General features: G+C 37.8%; 1 protein-coding gene across 5 annotated transcripts in view; it reads right to left on the bottom strand.

Moving 5' to 3' along the window:
* SMARCA1 (SWI/SNF related, matrix associated, actin dependent regulator of chromatin, subfamily a, member 1) overlaps positions 1 to 19,920 on the bottom strand; it is a 76,192-nt gene extending 56,272 nt beyond the window's left edge. For all 5 annotated transcript variants that reach the window (XM_039250799.1, XM_039250801.1, XM_039250797.1 and 2 more), the window contains exons 1-9: positions 19,643 to 19,920; positions 14,680 to 14,766; positions 11,855 to 12,021; positions 11,165 to 11,265; positions 10,960 to 11,060; positions 7,435 to 7,614; positions 2,955 to 3,110; positions 1,534 to 1,665; positions 35 to 103 (exon numbers count right to left, since the gene is read on the bottom strand). In XM_039250799.1, the coding sequence (XP_039106730.1) occupies positions 35 to 103; positions 1,534 to 1,665; positions 2,955 to 3,110; positions 7,435 to 7,614; positions 10,960 to 11,060; positions 11,165 to 11,265; positions 11,855 to 12,021; positions 14,680 to 14,766; positions 19,643 to 19,813 (1,164 nt within the window). In that variant the 5' untranslated portion in view covers positions 19,814 to 19,920. The remainder of the gene's footprint in view (positions 1 to 34; positions 104 to 1,533; positions 1,666 to 2,954; positions 3,111 to 7,434; positions 7,615 to 10,959; positions 11,061 to 11,164; positions 11,266 to 11,854; positions 12,022 to 14,679; positions 14,767 to 19,642) is intronic.
* Positions 19,921 to 20,353: the final 433 nt, after the last annotated feature.

Raw genomic sequence — 20,353 nt, 5'->3', positions numbered from 1 at the left:
GTTTAATTATTAAATTTTCTTGTCTATTACTTACTGCGTGAAGTCTTTCCACAAGTTTTTGATCACCAAGACAGTTTTTAGTGTCAAACCAAGAATCAAAGTCCTGTGGAGGGGTGAAAATTCTGCAGTAAGCACACAGGTATTTCTTTTTTTTTTTTTTAAATAAACTCAATATTCTATAAATTCTTATACAGTGATACAGCAGTAATTCATTTTAAAAGCACTTTCAAAAATACGTTAACTATGATGATCAATATTATTTACTTCTGAAAACAGCTAAAATACTGGAGGAGTTAAGAAAAATTTTAATGTCATGATACAGGAACTCCACCAATGTTTCCTTAAAGACTTTTTTTTAATGTTTTATTTCTGAGAGACAGTGTGAGCAAGGGAGGGTCAGAGAGAGAGGGAGATACAGAATCTGAAGCAGGTTCCAGGCTCCGAGCTAGCTGTCAGCACAGAGCCTGACGTGGGGCTCGAACTCATGAACCATAAGATCATGACCTGAGTTGAAGTCAGACGCTTAACTGACTGAGCCACCCAGGCGCCCCCCATTAAAAGACTTTTATGAGGCTTCCCCATACCATAGTAGTTATGATATCCAGTTAAGAGTTAGAGTAGGAGTGAGAATATAAAATTGAAGGCACATAATAATAATAAAATTTTTTAAAAAATAAAATGAACAAAAGCAAGATAAGGTATACAAACCAATGGATAGCTGAACTTGGTACTTTTTACTATCAATTAATAGCAGTAATGAGGAAAGCTCCAAAAGTCCTTAAATTGTTCAATTCAGTTTGCTGCACTAGCATAACCTTGTGTTAATGATAAAAACAATGTAAATCATACATTTACAAAATATGTTGTTTTTTGAATCCCACATTATCAGCTCTTCAGTATTCCCCAAACGTTAATGCCTACAATAATCAAAGATCATTTTAAAGACTTCACCTGCCAACCTAGTATTTAGCAAGCCCTTCCAATTTAATTAAAAGAAATTTCTAAGCTTGCTATTACGAACTCAGCCTATCTCATATCTTAAGTCATGGTAACAATGATAAATAGGCAAAGTTTAAAAGGCAGAATAATCTCAAAGAAAACAAAATCATTTCTCTACGTATCACCATTTGAAAAATTTGTGCTTGGGGCCCCTAGGTGGCTCAGTAGGTTGAGCGTCCGACTTCAGCTCAGGTCATGATCTCACGGGTTCGTGGGTTCAGAGTCCTACGTCGGGCTCTGTGCTGGCAGCCACCTCAGAGTCTGGAGCCTGTTTCAGATTCCGTATCTCCCTCTCTCTCTGACCCTCCCCTGCTCACACTGTCTCTGTCTCTGTCTCTCTCTCTCTCAGAAATAAATAAAAAACATGAAAAATTTTTGAAAAATTTGTGCTTAAGAGCTTCTTTTTCTGAGAAGACCAAAACACACAGATAGAGTTACAAATGAAAAAAGAACTATAAATTTTGATCTACATTCAATGATTGGAAAGAGATCTGTGAACATAAGACTGTACTTAAAAACAGGACTTAAACTTACATCTGCAGAATTAAATACATCAGGCAATAAAAAGTTGAGTAATGCCCAGAGTTCATGCAGGTTATTCTGCAAAGGCGTTCCAGTTAGGAGCAAGCGGTTAGTTGACTTGAACTCACGAACAATTTCTGAGAGCTAGAAAAAAAATAATAGTTCTGTGAACATTGTTTTATTTGCAAAAATGCTCAACATTCAGAGTTCTTTATCCAACCAATACATTTTTTTAACAAAACTTGAAAATTATCTTTCTATAGAAAAATATCCTAGTTCGGGTGACATTGCCACAGTGAGTCACAACTGAACAAAATATTCTAGGCATTTTTACACTTACAAGAATGCAAATGATAGTCATACCTGAGACCCCTCCCTCACTTCAAAAAATTTATTTGGTGTATTTTGGGTCCACAGAAACAGTCAGAACTCCATGGAAGCCAGGCTAGTCACTTTACACGATAATATCTCTTTCTCCCTGCCAATCATTTCATCTACATACCAAGCCAAGTTCTAACTTGGCCTGGTGACAATTTTTTTTTTTAGTAGGCTTCAAGCCCAGTAAAGAACCCTACGCAGGGCTTGAACTCACAACCCTAAGATCAAGACCTGAGCTGAGATCGATAGTCAGATGCTCAACCAACTGAGCCACACAGGCACCTCAAAGGCCTGGTGACAATTTCTAAGAACCAGAGTTGAGCCCATTTTCCCTGATATCTTAACTTTCTAAATATAAGACTATAAAAATTAAAGCACAAAAGCATAAAAGAACAGTAATCTCATCAATACAAATGCATATTTTTATAATGCTCTTAAACAATTATTCTCTAACATGCATCTTTTTATAAGGTATTAGTCTCAGTTCGAAGTTAGTATGATCTGCCTGGTGATTTTGTTCCAATTTTGTTCCTGTTTCTCCCAAAGTAGCCCAGTAATCGAAAGAGAGGTTCATTATAATAATCGATGCTTTTCCTACTGTTGAGGGAGTTGAATGACAAGAAATAGTGGCATTTTTCAAAGTTTATACCATGCTCTAATTCACACAAATCAGGTAATTTCAGGAAATTATTCTTTCTAATCCTTATGAATACACATAAAGTAGAGGCTCCTCAATAAAAATCAATGCAAATGCCTCTGGTACACCAAATATTACCAAAATATTAAAATACTGTAGCATAACAGAGTTAGTTAGGCTGTAACAAATACAGCAAATGAACACCCTATTTTCTTTACATTAAAAACTGTGCTCAATTTTCATTTGTCTTATATTCAATTTTAACTTTAAAACCATTTTTAGAATTGACTTTCATTCATATTCTGTGAATAAAATCATAATCTTCCATCACATTTTTTTCTTTTGAATACACAGAAGTAAAAAAATGGACATGGTTGGTTAAAAAAAACTTTATCAACGATATTGAAAACTGCCTTACCTTAGATTTTTCATTCTTTATTCTGTGAGCCTCATCAATGACTAGGTATCGCCAATGAAACTTTTTAAATACAGATTTTTCTTTAATTACCATCTCATAGGAAGTTACACAAACATCCCATTCTCCTGGCATCATTTCATCACGAATAAAAGCAGCCTAACGCAAAATGAAGTTCCTTTATTAGAATATGCTGACAAGATGATCACAGAATTAAAACATCAAGAGAATAGTAATAATTCTAACAGCCCTCAGAATCATTTGGTCTTATCCATCTTAAAGACAGGAAAACCATTTGGTGTCATCCATTTTAAAGATAGAAAAACCAAGGCCCAAAGACACATTATCTGGATGGCATGCTAATATCAAGAAAAGAGAAGCAAAGGCTTCCCTTAAAAGAGTATATATAGCATATTCAATGAACTGGAGAAGTTCTTATCACCAGATGACCAAACTACTAGGCTCTCTTCACACAACAAACGGTGCAAAAAGAAATGAGCAAAGTAAACTTTCTGAAAACCAGGGTCTTACTAAGGTGCACGCACTACCAACTATTACCAACACAGTTTCAACAAATGAAAAGAACTCAATATACATGAATGATTCCACCTTTCGAGATCTTTTATGTTCCATTCATTTCTAACAGGAATGAGTCATATATTTTGTTAGGAGGTCATGAAAGCCCATTAATGCTTTTGTGAGCTCTCTGATATTGTTGTGAGGTAACAAATATGATCTTATAAAGGGGACTTGCTCCATTTAGTACAGAAGGCTATTTAAGACAGTGAGACTATTTAAAACTATTTTTAAATCTTCACAGGCAGTGGCCAACATAGTAGCCAAGTTGACTGAGAACATTTTTAACTTGTAGGAACTCAATTCTAGATGTTATGGGTCAAAATAAAACCACAGAAGTTAACCGGGAGCAGCCAAATCTATATTGAGAAGGTTCTGATTAGCACTGTAAATCTGAAATTGCAGTGCATAAACAAAATTAACTGTCCACTGCAAACTCATTATTTCAAAAATTGACAGTTATGCACCAAACACATTGTGGACTCATTCAACAAATATTTACCAAGCACCCTTATATCTAAAAGCACTGTCTGGACTGAAGTAGAGGACAGAAAAAAGGCCTTTATAGAGATCTCAGTTGCACTCTGAGAGGTGGTCATATTTAAAAAGTTATTTTAAGACATTACGGAATTGGAGGCAAAATAAAGAGAACCAGGATGCCAGATTCCATTTGGTCTTGCAAACACCTTATCTTTGATTTTTTTTGAAACATTCAGTTTAATGGTCACTCCTACAGTTTCACAGAACATACATATATTTTTAATTTAAATTAGCTCTGCTTTGAAATTTGTGTAACAGAACATTGAATATCACATAATCCAAAAGCTCTCATTTTATAGGTGACAGAATTAAGGCCCTTCAAGAGTCACTCAACATCACACAGTCAATAGCAAAGCCAGAACTAAAACTAGATCTCCTGTTTCCAGGTCCAAGATCTTTGATGTCTCTGTAGTGGAAAAGGAAGTAAAAACCATGTTTGGTGGGGCGCCTGGCTGGACCTATTGATAGAATATGCAACTCTTGATCTCAAGGTCGTGAGTTCAAGCCTCACGTTGGGCGTGGAACTTACTTAAAAAAAAACAACAAACTAAAAAACCATGTTTGGGATTCACACCTCTATATACTGCAGAACTACATTAGCATCAAACTGGATCGGGAGTATTACTAAGAATTTCCCAACTCAATCAAATACCTGTGGTAACCTACATTGAATTTTTTAATAATAAAACACTGACCTCATAAAATGTTTACAGAAGCCCAGGAAACCATAAAGACACATTGTATCTATCCCATGTGGTACCAAAGCTATCTATAAATAATTATCTGGGGGGCGCCTGGGTGGCTCAATCTGTTAAGCGTCTGACTTCGGCTCAGGTCATGATCTAACGGTTTGTGGGTTTAAGCCACATCAGGCTCTGTGTTGACAGCTCTGTAGAGCCTGCTCTGGATTCTGTCTCCCTCTCTTTCTGCCCCTCCTCAATTTGTGCTCTGTCTCAAAAATAAACATTAAAAAAAATTTTTTTAAATAATCATCTGGATTTTCTCTATACATTCTGACATCAGTCTGTAAGTGCTAAATATAGTACCTTACTTATGTAATTAATAATTACCAGTCTGCAAACTCTTTTGCCCATGGCCCACAATAAAATAATATTTTAGGATGCAATCCTTTTGTAATTTTTTAAAGTTTATTTGTTTATTTTGAGAGAGAGAGGGCAAGTGGGGTAGGAGTAGAGAGAGAGGGGAGAGAAAGAGAGAATCCTAAGTAGGTCCCTCAGTGTCAGTGCAGAGCCTGATGCGGGGCTCTAACTCACAAACTATGAGATCATGACCTGATCCAAAATCAAGAGTCAGATGATTAACCCACTGAGCCACCCAAGTGCCCCAGGTTGCAATCCTTAAAAAATGAGCAATACATATCCCTACCACATGCAAAACACTCTATTTTCTATTCTATTCTTTTTTTTTTTTTAACTTGTCCCCACCAACATGAATTCGCAGTGAGTGGCAATACGAAATGTGCTGACTTTGAAGACTGGTTTTTAAGATTAAAAATTTTTTGAAGCCACCAGCAAAATCTCAACCTCCCATGGGATAGAGATAGGCAGTCACAAATTAAATACAAGCACTCTTTCTTTAAAACTCCCAGGGACGGGGTTGGGGGGCGGGGGGAAGCTTGTTGACTCAGTTGGTTAAGCGGCCTACTTCAGCTCAAGTCATGATCTCATGGTCCGTAAGTTCGAGCCTCGCATCAGGCTCTGTGCTGACAGCTCAGAGCCTGCTTCAGATTCTGTCTCCCTCTCTCTGCACCTCTCCCACTCACTCACTCTCTCTCAAAAATAAACATTAAAAAATATTTTAAAACTAGAAATATAAAACTCCCAGTGGGTAAAAAAAAAAAAAACTCCCTGAAATACTTCATGAAATCCTTGGATTCCATATAATATAGGGGAAAACCACTGACATAGTTTTATTGAGACATATGGAAACACAAATGCACATATTTCTCTTTTGCTTTATGATCTTAGAGAAATAATTTCAGCCAAAAATCAATACTTCAGAAATGCAAAGTTTTTTTTTAATATTTTTATTTATTTCTAGGAGAGAGGGAGAGAGAGAGAGAGACAGCGTGAGCAGGGGAGGGTCAGAGAGAGAGGGAGATACAGACTCTGAAATAGGTTCCAGGCTCCGAGCTGGCAGTCAGCACAGAGCCTGACGCGGGGCTCGAACCCACGAACCGCGAGATCATGACCTAAGCGAAAGTCGGACGCTTAACTAAGCCACCCAGGCGCCCCCAGAAATGCAAAGTTTTTTAAGGAGTGATATTACCATAAATAATAGCAGCGATCAGAATAGGGCTCTAAGTGACTACTTTGCCACTGGGAAATAGTAGGCACAGGGAAGAATCAAGCCTGTAATTCTAAATTTATGAGCTCAGCATTTCAATATTTAAATTATTTATAAGCTAAATTTAAATAAATTTAAGTAATTTTTCTTCAAGCAAAATGATAAGAATACAATTACATAATTTATTATGTTACCATTCTTTTGAGGATATCTTTTGATAGCCTATCTAAATATGAAAAATAGAATAAATCTTTAAATTACATCCTCTGGAGGCAAAATAAAGGCTAAGTTTAATAATATGCTTTCTAAGCTGATTATTCATTTTGATATTTTTGCATAATTCATAATTTTAGATTAATTCTATAGTCCTAAAATAATTGTAGCCTACCAAATTGACAAATGACTAATTTAAGCAAGAGCACAATGTTTCCATATCTAAGGATGTATGCAAGTATGTATTTTTCTATTCAAAGACCCAAACTGAAAGCTTGGTCTTTGCATAAGTACAAAACACAAGGCTCTCTATATGAATAGAAAAGGCTCCATTCACATGTGTGCATATATACCAAATCAAAGTCAGAAGTAAAAAATTTAAACATAAAAAATTAAGTCATACAAATGTACATAGTTTTGGTGTCAAAATAACACCACTGATAGTGTCACTGATAAGATATACTGTGAATGACGATTTTTTAATAAAAAGTGATTTAAAATGCAATTTAAAAATGCTGACATTAATGAGCTAGTTAAAAGTAAATGCAGATAGGCATAATAAAAGTGACTGCTATTAATAGGTGACACATCTACTTCACAGGAGTGTTGTGAGAATTAATTAATATATTAAAGGAGCTTACAACAGAGCCTAACATAGAGTAAGCACAATGTGTTATTTACTAGTAGCAGTCAGCTTAAATGTCTTTTATGGTATTTGTATACAACTTAACCCCAAAAATGATGTTATTCTTTTTTTTTTTTTGTCTCAAATAAGTTTAATAAATAATTGTTTTCCCTAAAAATGATGTTATTCTTGAGTGCCTCTTTAAATCAGTTTCTCACTTACTCTTGCATCCTTGTCTCCGACGAAACAAATAACACGAAGAGATGGGACCCATCGTTTAAATTCATTCATCCAGTTGTATAGAGTAGACTTTGGAACTAAAACCATGTGAGGTCCCGGAATGTTTCGGTAATGTTTCAGGTAACCAAGCAAAGCAATCGTTTGTAAAGTCTTACCAAGACCCTGCATTATCATTACAAAGAAAGAAATCCATAAATATTTATTTAATGAAACATTTTGTTAGTAATAACAAAGACATTTGCCAACTATCTCACACAGGGTAAAATTTTAAAGACCTTTGTTTTTTTAAGTGAATAACCATACCAATTCATACTTACTGTGTGCACAAAAAGAAACCAGGAACTTGCAGGTAGAAAATTGCTTTGTTGCTACTTTTAAAGGAGCAAGTAGCATACTTTATAATTTTTTCTAGCGGCAAAATTAGAAATTTTGTGTGTATGTGTTTCACACTCATTTCCTTTACCAGCCTGCTTCGATACCGGTCTTTCTTTCCCACTGTCCCCAACATTATTACAGCCCACGCATGAAATATTCAGACTATGCATCTCAAGGGGCTTGTAGCTCTGTACTTGCATCTCACACCCTTGAAGACCTATGGAATCATAAAAGAACAAAACATAAAAGAACTCTGCAGCCAGAAAAGGCCTTAGAGTTTACCTAGTCCAGTGGACTTTTTAAAAAAATAGCATATTGAGGGGCGCCTGGGTGGCTTACTCGGTTAAGCGTCCGACTTTCGCTTAGGTCATGATCTCGCGGTTCGTGGGTTCGAGCCCCGCGTCGGGCTCTGTGCTGACTGCCAGCTCAGAGCCTGGAGCCTGTTTCAGTCTGTGACTCCCTCGCTCTCTGACCCTCCCCTGCTCACGCTGTCTCTCTCTCTCTCCTAGAAATAAATAAAACATTTAAAAAAAATAGCATATTGAACAGGGGGGCCTGGGTGGTTCAGTTAGCTGAGAATCTGACTCTTGATATCAGTTTAGGTCATGATCTCACGATAATGGGATCAAGCCCGGCATGAGGCTCTGCACTGAGCACGGAGCCTGCTTGGGATTCTCCCTCTCCCTCTCTGCCTCTCCTACATGTGCATGCTCTCTCTCATTCTCTCAATAAACATTTAAAAATAAACAAATAGGGAGCCCGGGTGGCTCAGTTGGTTAAGCGTCCGACTTTGGCTCGGGTCATGATCTCATGGTTCGTGGGTTCGAGCCCCGTGTCAGGCTCTGTGCTGACAGCTAGCTCAGAGTGAGGAGCCTGTTTTGGATTCTGTATCTCCCTCTCTCTTTCTGACCCTCCCCTGTTCACGCTGCCTCTCTCTCTCTCTCTCTCTAAGAAATAAATAAAACATTAAAAATAAACAAATAAAAATAAACAAATAAAAATAAATAAAGAAAAATAAAAAACATATTGAACCCCATGAACCCACCACCTAACCCATGAGGAAAAGAATGATGTCCTATGCTGTGTGGCCTTTTATCTTTTTAAAACATTTTTTTAACATTTTTTTTTTGAGAGACAGACATGAGCAGGGGAGGGGCGGAGAGAGAGGGAGACACAGAATCTGAAGCAGGCTCCAGGCTCTCAGCTGTCAGCACAGAACCTGACACGAGGCTTGAACCCACGAACTGCAAGATCATGACCTGAGCCGAAGTCGGACACTTAACCAACTGACCCACCCAGGCATCCCTGTATGGCCTTTTAAAACAGTTTCTGGCTTTATCTCTGCGCAAGGTATATATATTCTTTTATAATCCTAGGCTCAAAACTATTTTTATAGAGTTTATCCTAATATTTCACTTAATGAGATGCATCAAAACCTTAAAATATTTAAAATTCCTTAATCAAGTAATTCCATTTTTAGGAATCCTATGGAGATAATTTGAAAGGTACAGAAAAAGTAAATTACAAGGGTTCACACAAAAGCATTATTATGTACCATATACACATGTGTATCAAATAATATATACTACATAGATACATCAGTCTAAATGACCAGCAATAAGGGAGGATATTAATAGAATTATGGTAACTCTCCAGAATTATTATATAGTAATCAACAATTATTTTTACAAATATTTGAATTATGCAGAAAATATGTATGAATGTGAAGAAATCAGAATACCAAATTATATGTACAATATGATCTCAACTATGTAAAATAAATACATCCAGAATTAAAATGCTAAAATGAAATATGCCAAAATGTCAACTGTGGTTATTTCTAAGTAGCATAATTATAATTTACTTTCAATTTTTTCCAAATTTTCTATACTTTTTAAAGTATCTTTCCCTTTTTTTAATAATCAGTAAGTATCTGGTTTCAGCATAAATTCAATATGAAAGATCTTCAGATCCTTCAAGTTTAGACAGGCTACAGCCAAGAGCAGCTTGGGGCAAATAATCCTGGTCTTTTTGTTATCCAATTAACCAAGCTCCTCCCCTTCTGAGCTAATTGTAGTCTCCAACCCAGAATACTAAATATAAGGAGCTACAGACACTTGATTTAAAAGACCTCCTGCCACACACCTAACAGTTGCTCAGCATCTATGTGATCGATTACTACACTACATGTTATACAGCATAAACAGTCATGTGGCTATTCTGGAGAAGAGTGATTTCAATAATGGCTCCAGAGTCTCATAAATAGGAGTATCACTGGGCCATATACATCTAGAACTCCCCCCAGTCCTCTCTTAAATCCCATTTAATTCATTTGGTCTTAAAATACCAAGCCAAGTCTTCATATACTCCCCCGATCTGCTGAATTACCATCTTCAATGGACTTACTTTTTCTCTTTGGTCATTTTATTTATATGTCCATCATTCCTTAGCTTACTTCCCAGGCCCTAGCTGGTATTCTGCTAGATCAGAACTCAACATTGCTCTTTACTTTTTTTTTCTTTATCCCATCTCTTCACTTTCTAACTGCTCACACATTGAGCTACTTACATTTATTCATTCATGTTTTCATCATTTATTGTCTAGTCTATTCATTCACTTATTTAGTGTTTGGTTTATATACCCCACCTCATTACCAAAAGGATTTCAGATAGCCTACAAAGAAAACATGTTTCAGGTGGCCTACAGTGAAAACATGGACCATAAATTAATGATAAATAGAAACAAAGAAGGGCCGAGGAAAACTTAGGTGGTATTGAATAGGAAAAGGCACAAAAGACACAATGGGCCAACCATTACATTACACAGGTGCTCCATTTTGGCATTCATTTTGGCTCTGAGCTTCCTCAAAGCCAAAGTAAATAAAAACAAAAGTACAAGGAGGTTTTTTAAACCATTTGAGGAAATCACACTAAGAATTTTGTAGCCTGTGAAAGTATATGTTCTAGAGGTTACTTAAAGAAACAATTCTAGACTTTACAAATGTCTCTTACATAATAACAAAATTAAGCAATTAGCCTCTAGGCCTTGGGGGGGGGGCAATACAGCTCAGGTATTTTAAATTTACATAAAAATTGATAACTGAGATTCTGTTTTTAGCTATCAACTCCTTACCATTTCATCTGCCAAGATACCATTGACCCCATTTTCATACAAAGAGATCAACCAGTTCAGCCCTCGAATCTGATAATCTCTCAGTGGTCCTCCTTTCACATCTAAAAAAGAAATCAAGATGCCTCATATTTTTTACTAATATAATCAAGTAAAATTTTTCTAAAACCAAATTGGAAAAACAACACAAACATGATGAGGTACTTACATGAAGGTGACACCTCAAATCTAACACACACATTAGATGTTTTCCGACTCTCCGAGAGTAGCTCTTCGTCTTCTTCTTGTTCTGTGCGCCTGTGGCGGTAGCTGAAATGAAAAGAAATACCTTTATGTTCAACACAAACGTAAGGAGTCGATGAAGTCAGCATACATTGCTAATATCTTTCATGAAAAGAAAATGAGTTATCTAAGGTCTTGCTTAGAAGTTGGTAGAACCAAGGTTCCCTGGGTGGTTTAGTCGGTTAAGTGTCTGACTTTGGCTCAGGTCATGATCTCATGGTTCATGGGTTCAAGCCCCACGTCGGGCTCTGTGCTGACAGTTAGCTCAGAGCCTGGAGCCTGTTTCAGATTCTGTGTCTCCCTCTCTCTGACCCTCCCCTGCTCACGCTATCTCTCTCTCTCTGAGAAATAAATTTTAAAAAAACATTAAAAATTAAAAAAAAACATTAAAAATTAAAAAAAAGAAGTTGGTAGAACCAGCCTACATTTTTACTGATTTCTAGTGAGAAAAACTTGTTGCCTCCAAAACTTATTGATAATGAAAATAACCTTATTTTTTGAATATAGAATTATACTGAATAAGTGAAGGGGGAATGAGAGTATGAGGAGAGGGAGAAGGGGGGACAGGAGGGAGGGAAACAGAGAAGGAAGAAAGTAGAGAGAGATGCCAACATACTCTCCAGCAGAAATTAAGCTCTGCTTGTCATCTTTCTTTATTCGAGGACGTCCCAATTTCATGTTCAGAGGAGATGTTGGAGATTTCTGTGCTGACGGTTGAATGAAATGTGCAAAAAGTTCTGTCTGCTTTAATAAAAATTCAAATCTCTTTGCTCGGTCTGCTTTCTAATACACAAAAGAAAAAGTAATGATTTTCTTTTTTATTTGCTCAAAGTTATTTAACAAACACTTATATTGCCCTTACTTTGTACTAGGTTCTAAGCACTTTAAACATACTTTTAATTCTCTAATAAACTTATGAGGTAGATACTAATATTATGTCCATTTTACAGATGATAAAACTAAAGTACAGAGAGGGTAACTAACTTGCCCAAGCTCCCATTGCTAGTAAGCACCAGAATTTGAAAATGGCAATTTCAGATGCTCTGAATAGAAGCCAAGTGATCTAACAGAAGTAAATGCCCCAATAAGAAGTACCCTGCTGGGGCACCTGGGTGGGTCATTCTGTTAAGCAGTTATGCTTCCGACTTCTCAGGTCATGATCTCATGATTCAGGGAGTTCAAGCTCCACACCTGGCTCTGTGTTGATAGCTCAGAGCCTGAAGCCTGCTTCGGATTCTGTGTCTCTGTCTCTCTCTGCCTCTCCCCAATGCGTAAGTGTGCACCCACTCTCTCTCTCTCAAAAATGAGCAAACATTAAAAGAAAAAAAAGGAGTACTTTGTTTAAAGAGTCAGGGTCAAAAAGCAAATCCTCTTTCCAAAGCATAATGATTTTCTTTTCCTAGTTAACAAAATAAAGCATCATAATATATGCTATATCCTAAATACAGAAATATAAATTATTAGCTTTGATATACATACACCATAAACAGAACCCTGAAGAATTTTCAAGTTGCATCTAGGAATAATTAAAATTTTAGAATACAGTATCATCTTGTCTAAAAATACATTCAATGCCATGGTACAATAATATAATAAATATTTCTCTCTTCAATTACAATGATCTGGAAAATTGTACTTTAATAATATAAAAACTTTCCAAAGTGAGCAAGATTTGAGGGAAAAATACACACACACACACACACACACACAAGTAAAATAGTTAATACATCTTAGCTATTAAAAATTGATACATGCATGGGACGCCTGGGTGGCTCAGTCGTTAAGTGTCCAACTTTGGCTCGGGTCATGATCTCCCTGTCGGGCTCTGTGCTGACAACTCAGAGCCTGGAGCCTGCTTTGGATTCTGTGTGTGTGTGTGTGTCTCTCTCTCTCTGCCCCTCTCCTGCTCACACTCTTGTGTTTGTGTCTCTCTCTCTCAAAAATAAACATTAAATTTTTTTTTAATTGAGGGGTACCTGGGTGGCTCAGTCGGTTGAGCGTCTGGCTTCGGCTCAGGTCATGATCACAGATCATGACCTCACAGTTCGTGGGTTCAAGCCTTGCATTGGGCTCTGTGCTGACAGCTAAGTCAGAGCCTAGAGCCTGCTTCAGATTCTCTATCCCCCTCTCTCTCTGACCCTCCCCTGCTCACGCTGTCTCTCTCTTTCTCTCTCTCTCAGAAATAAATTAAAAAAACATTTTTTAATTGATACATATTATAATTTCTCAATAAATTGTAAGTGGTCATGTAACTTGTACCATGTTAATGAAATAAAACTTCACTAAAAAAATCTTAGAAGATCAAAAGATGTATACATTAATCTAGGTAAAGTAAAAAAAGAAAATGATTTTTTAATTCCCATTTTCTGACCACAGGGTAGGGAATATTTGATTGCTAATGAAGGATGCATAATTAGTAACACCAGAAACTTACATGAGTTCATTAACATAAACACAAGAATTAGACAAACATATTCAGACCAGAAGCTGGAAGGAGGCCAAAACTTTTCCATTTTATGTTATCCTCACTGGAATGTTGTTTTTAGAGTTGTTAAAACATTAACTGTCTATGTTAGATGTGACCTTAAACATTAGGGCATGGAGTGTGGCAAAATCACTATGAACAACCAAAAAATATACTTCATTTCTACTTATCTTTATATTACTGCAAAAGCAACCCCTCAACAAAAAAATTCAGTTCCAACCACCTGTTAGTTTCTCTTTTGAGGTAACCAAATTCACTGCTTTTGAAGGATCCCCGGGCATAAAAGTTTAGTTAAAATGAAAGCTAAAATATGGATTTTAGTAAAGAAAAAGTAAATAATTTTAAATACATAGCAAAGCAGTAGGTGGCGTAACAAAGATTATACTGTTTAAATATGTAACATTTTCATGAACAGGGAAAATGTCCTCTCTTCCAGATAAAGCGTTACTGTATTACATGTTTCATGATATGTAACATTCACTCATATATCCAAAGCAAGAAGAGAGGGAGAAAAAAAAAAATATCAGTTCAGCTCTGTGACCTGATTTCTTTCAGCCATAATGATATTCCCACTGATATTTTCACTTAGTGGATACAATATTTCTAGCGTAAAACATCTTATTAAGAGATAAAAAATACTGAATAAAAGTGAAGAGATGTGGTTTCTGTTCCCAACTATCCCATATAGTTTCTCTGCTCCTTATTTTTCCATCTGAAAATGAGATTTATTTATTCAACAAAAATCTATTATGATGGATTTATTATTAAATTACTTTCCAATTCTAAAATCTATGATCTTGTATTTATTGTATATAAACTTGTATTGTTTTAATCTTTCACACCTCCTCAATAAAAATCAACTACAGTGAAACTAATGTTAACATTGGGTGTCAACTACAGTTCAATGACAAAAAATCAACTACAGTATTCACCATCAAACCCAGGAATATATTTACCATTTTCTCTTCATATTCTGGGTCCATTTCCTTTTCAGATTTAGAAGCTTTAGCAGCAAGTTTGAGTTGAAATGAAGAAACATTTTTCTAGAATTTAAAAAAACATAAGCCATCAAATTGCAAAGCAAGATCTTAAAAGTGGTCAACATTCTTATTTTAAGAAAGTAAAAAGTAATTAAATTCTAAATAAATAAATCAATATGGGCCACACACAGACCAATGATGAGAGCATGTCATGAAACAGGGCTTATGAGTAATCCAGTTCTGTGCACCTGGGGTCCAATAAAAAAAAAAATCTGTATTATAAAAGCTAGAGAAAGATCATTAATTAAAATAAAGACCAAAAGGTGAAACAGTGAGCCATTTCATCTATTTTTTAATTTCAAGCATAAGAAAGTACAGAACCATTGAACAGATTTAAAATCTAGAATATGCTAATATTATCAACCACAAACCAAGGAATTCAAGGAAAGTAAATATTAATTCTCAGAAACACATCTTTATGTAATGGAAATGAGCCAGACTTTCAGAAGACGACTGTGGTTTCTGTTCCTCAAAAGACACTTTTTTATTGTTTTCATATTCTAATCAGAATATTTAAACTTTTTAATGTAATACAACGTGTTCGTTTCTATTTAAATAATAAAACAGTACAGTCCCAAACTTTTGATTTATGTTAATTTTCCCCAACTGGAAAGAAAACTATTTAAAACCCTATTACATAAATATTTTGTAGCAGTTTCTCAGGGCTATCAACTATTAACCTTTGATATTTAAAAAGTTATGATTTAGTGAAAAATAACGTAAATCAGCTTCTTAAAAATACTGAAATTATCTGGGAGTTATTTCATGCATGCCATCCTTTGTAAAGATAAGCATGTATTTGTAAATATAACTGGGTATATAGAATACACCTCCTTCCCTATCAGACATAGAGAAACAATAAAAACACAAATCTACCCCTTAGTATCAGAGGCGAGAGTATTTCGGTTTTAACACAGCCTTTGCACAAGTCACAAATCAGTTTGTGAAAACTACAGAAATTACATCCATTTTATCATGGCTTTTGTCAACCAGTTCCTGAAAACTTAGATCCAAAATCCACAACAGAATGTGATCTCAAACATAAGAAAAACATGGCTCCAATAGTTAACGAGTATGTCTTCCAACATTTACTGAAATTCCTAGTTTGAGACAATCCAAACTAAGATTACGGAATTTGATCCCGGTCAGGGTTCTACTTTGAAGCACTGACCAGATATTGTTCAGTTATTTTTAACCCAAATAATAGCTATCTTGATTTAAGCATCTCATACATATATCTTGTCTATGGGGGATATTTTGAATGTAATCCTGGATGGACAAGAATAGAAAACTGCTAAAATCCTCTCAATCTCACTCTTTCAAACGGTCACATATACTATAAATCTGACATTATTTTCAAAGCAACAAGTAAAGGAATACTGGGTAACAAAATTCACACCTTTATCATTCCTTGAAAAGCTCTATGAAGTCTAGTTTGCAGGTTTCAAAATAGTTAAAATTACTTCCCTCAAGTACACAAATATATATCTAATCATATGGAACACAGACTTCGCTTAAAGAAAAATTAAGGGTTTAATTAGAAAAAAAAAATCTAATTCAATACTCTTGCCTACCTTGTGGTAGAATACCATAAAAGTTAATTACATGCTAATTAAAATTCCTAATCTTGAGCAGTGCTATTAAAAGCTGTGGGTAATTACTTAATTGGCACTATCTTCCACAACAAATTTTAAAATACCTACCTTTTAAACCTTCTCCTTTGTGTATGTTTTCAAAAATACACTTCTCGTACAAGAAAACATAAAAGGTGACTAAGATATTTTAATGAATTTCTTATGGATTTTATCATCTGGTAGTTTAGATGCCATGAGAATGTGCATGAGGTCATCAAGATGCCCTTAGAGACCATGACCTTTTTCTTGATGTTTTCATTACCAAAAATACCAACTCCAGCTTCCAGTGTTAGGTTGGTTATCCAACTGTCACTTAAACCAAGTAAGTTCAAGAACCAGAAGGTAAACAAAAATACATTTCTGTAGCTAAATGTCACAAGTCAATCCACTAAATCTCATCTACTTTATGCATCACAAAAATGCTCTTACTCAGAGCCTTTTTTATTTGGTATACAATTCTAGCAAGTTTGATCATCTGACTTGCCATACTACAGAGAATAAAAGCAGCAGCAAATGACACGAGAAAGGTCACTAGAAGAAGGCACAATGTCAACAGCAAGAAGGGATGGCAGAAGTCCAGGACTAAAAGAGGAGTTCCACTGCAGTAACATTTCTTTTCCTTACTATTCAGGCATAATTATTTCCCTCTCCCTGCTGCATCTCTTGTATTCTTGTGTTTTGTATTTTTACAGTTGTTTTAAATGACTGTATGGTTTTCTTATATCTATGTCATTTTATCATAAGTTCTCTGATGAAAGTAGATGAAGTTTAAAAAAAAATGATAGCTAACACCAGACAATTGAGGGAGGAGAGCGAAAAGTCATTTAAAAAATCAACACAGGGGCACCTGGGTGGCTCAGTGGGTTAAGCATCTGACTTTGGCTCAGGTCATGATCCTGTGGTCTGTGGTATGAGCCCTGCATCGGGCTCTGTGCTGACAGCTCAGAGCCTTGAGCCTGCTTCAGATTCTGTGTCTCCCTCTCTCTCTCTGTACCCAGCTCAGGCTCGGTTTCTCTCTCTTTCTCAGAAAGTAAATAAACATTAAAATTGTTTTTAAAAAATCAACACAATACTGAAGGCACTGGCTAGCTCAGTAGGTAGAGTATGTGACTCTTAATCTTGGGGTTGTAAGTTCAAGCCCCATGTTGGGCGTTGGAGCCTAGTTAAAATGTTTTAAAAAATCAAAATACTGGAAATGTCTGGGAAGTGGTTATTTAATTGAGGAGAAGCAGCCTCCTGCATCTCAAATGCCTATATATCACTTTCAGAGCACAATAAACTGATGAACATGAGGGAAAGGTTAATCTACACTTTCAGTCCATCAGTTAAGCAGTCAAGGTAGTGAGCAATCTATTTAGATGGGTGGGAGGGTGCCAAATTACTTTATTTGAAGGAATGATACAAGTCAAAAAACTTAAGGAGATGTTTGGTACTCTTTAGATTTTTCAGGAAAAATTAAAACTGAAAGATGTGGTAACTAAAATAATCAACTTCAGGTATTCAGAAAGTTCCTGCCAGGCAACACTTCACTTCCCAATGATGAGCAGACAAATGAGATAGTATTAGGGCAACTTCTGATGAGGCTACAGAACTCGTTAATATACATATCAATTCAGTGTTCATTACATAGGTTTTTTTTTTTATTCCCAATCTTCACAATTCAAAAATTTTACACAATCTGGAAATTCAACAATCTTTACTGTCATACAAAAGGCAGTTTCACCCTCACATATGCCCAGTCTAGGGAATAAAAGGCACCTAGACTCATTGATGAATTCCCAGCATTTGATTTTATATTGATACTTGGTACCTGACCCATCTTTACAATACCATCTTACTGATTCAAATAGATCTTAAAATGTGCATGTTTTGTAAGGTTATCACTTAGCACTACAATTGTCTGTTTAGTCAACCTTGTAACAGTAAAATATATCACTTTAAACAACTGCTGCATTTAAAATTACTCTAATTCACGGCAAAAGGTGTTAATTTCCTTTCAAAAGCTTTTCATTTGGTCCTATAGTACCATATAATGATTCAGACAAAGCCACTTGAGATCTCTAAAGCTTAATTTTAATTACCTACCGTTTTTTAATTGCGAGATATCTACTCATACACGGGAAAAAAATTCACCCATAAACGATCCATTCTACAATTTTATTCTACATCAACAATCCTTATGCCCCATCCTATTTTTTGTTTCAAATGTTAAACGTGTTTCATAGTTTCATTTGCATGTCTTGATCCATATGAAATATGCCTTATGGAGATAATACGTATTTTCTGGATTTGGCTTTAATAGGTGTATGGGTCGTCCCCTTATGTATGTTAGCAGGAGCTCATCCTAGCGACGCTGGGTTAAATAAAAATAAAAATAAAAACCCTGCATGTGTCCAAGAGCCAGCAGCGCCCACTAGGAGAGGGAGGCGGAAGCTTGGGGCCGGATTGGGGGACCATTTGGGTGGCCCTGGAGTGAAACACTATACCGTCGGGGGCGGGGCAGGAGAGGGTGAGGGTGCACTCGTTGGAAATTTTCCTAAGCCAGCGTCCACGGTTCCTCAGTTTGGGGTTTGGATTGCGGGGGGCGGGTAGCACGCGGAAAGCTCATTTTCTCGGGGTGACACCCCCGCTTCAGCAGGCGGGGACCAAAGGAACAAGGGATGATTTTTTCGCTGCCACCTAAGAAGCCGACATAGCCATTCAAAAAAAATAAAAGTCTCTCCTATCGGCCTCCGCCTCCCAAACGCCAGCACCTTGAAATTCAAATTAAAAAATATAAGCCCCAGCAGAACCCCTTTTGCGCGGGTGTGGGATTGAAGGGCCCAGATTTCCCAGGCAGAGGCCGACGGGAAGGGGGGGAGAGGGAGCGAGCGAGAGGAGAGGGAGAGGCGGAGGCTTTTTCCTGCACAGCCCCATCCCCCACCCCGTTACCCCAGTTCCGGGAATGTGAATGGGGCTGGGGGCTGTCGAGAGGCTCCCAAGCCCCACAAGCCCCAGGATAACGGGCACCCTCCACCCCGCGCCGCGCCCGTGCCCAGCCCCGCCCTCCAAGCGGCACGGAGGAAAGGGGGAGGGGAGCGAATGCCAGACTGTTCCGTCGCCCCCCACCCCCAGCGCGCCCGGGGCCCCCATCCCCGCTGAGCTCCGCCAGTACCTGTCGGCGCTGAAAGGTCAGGGCTTGGGCCCCTCGGAGGGGCCCCAGTTCAGGATTTGTTCACCACACACACACACCCCTTCCTATTTACCTCCTTCTTCTCGCCCTTCTCCGTGGCCACGGTGGCTTCGGTGGCCGCGGCGGCCGCTCCCTCCTCCTTAGAGGTGGATGGCCCCGGCTGCTCGTCCTCTATGACCACGATTGTGGCGGTCGCATCAGCAGCTGCCACGGTGGCTGCCACTGCAGCCGTGTCCGGCTCCATTGCGTTGGAGCGGGAACGAGGAGAGGGACGAGGAAGGGGACGAGGGCTCCTGGGCGGCGGCAGTGGCTGCACTGGAAAGAGCTAGATGGAGCAGGGGTGGGGAATCACTCCGCTTCCAACCCCTTCGCTCAGCCCCCCCTTCTTTAAATAACCCTCAACCCTGCCCCACTTCCGTCCACCCACCCTACGTCATGGCCTCCCCCCCGTCACCCTCCCCCCTTCCTCCACCCCCCCTCAACGATCGCGAGACTCCCCCTCCCCACCAAGAGCCCGGGCCGGCCCCGCACAACCAACTGTTGCCTGAGTGTGGGGCGCAGACTGGGGTGGAGGCGGGAACCCGCAAGCCCGCGGCTCCCTAAAAATCTTCTTTCCCACACGCCCCCAACAGTCAGCCTGAGCTCCCCTCGCATATGTGTGCAGAAGGAATCCTCTTTCCCTTAAATCTGCTCTTTGTACCTCGGGGCGCTCTCCCCTTCTTGCACAAAGAACTTTTCCTCTGCTTGTAACTGCACTGTAAAAGGTCTCACTATTTCTAAAGCC

Source organism: Hyaena hyaena, unplaced genomic scaffold (assembly GCF_003009895.1).
Source record: "Hyaena hyaena isolate Hyena2069 unplaced genomic scaffold, ASM300989v1 scaffold_383, whole genome shotgun sequence".
NCBI classification, from domain to species: Eukaryota; Metazoa; Chordata; class Mammalia; order Carnivora; family Hyaenidae; genus Hyaena; species Hyaena hyaena.
The sequence above is the reverse complement of the archived record's forward strand: the minus strand, read 5'-3'. Positions and strand labels throughout refer to the sequence as shown.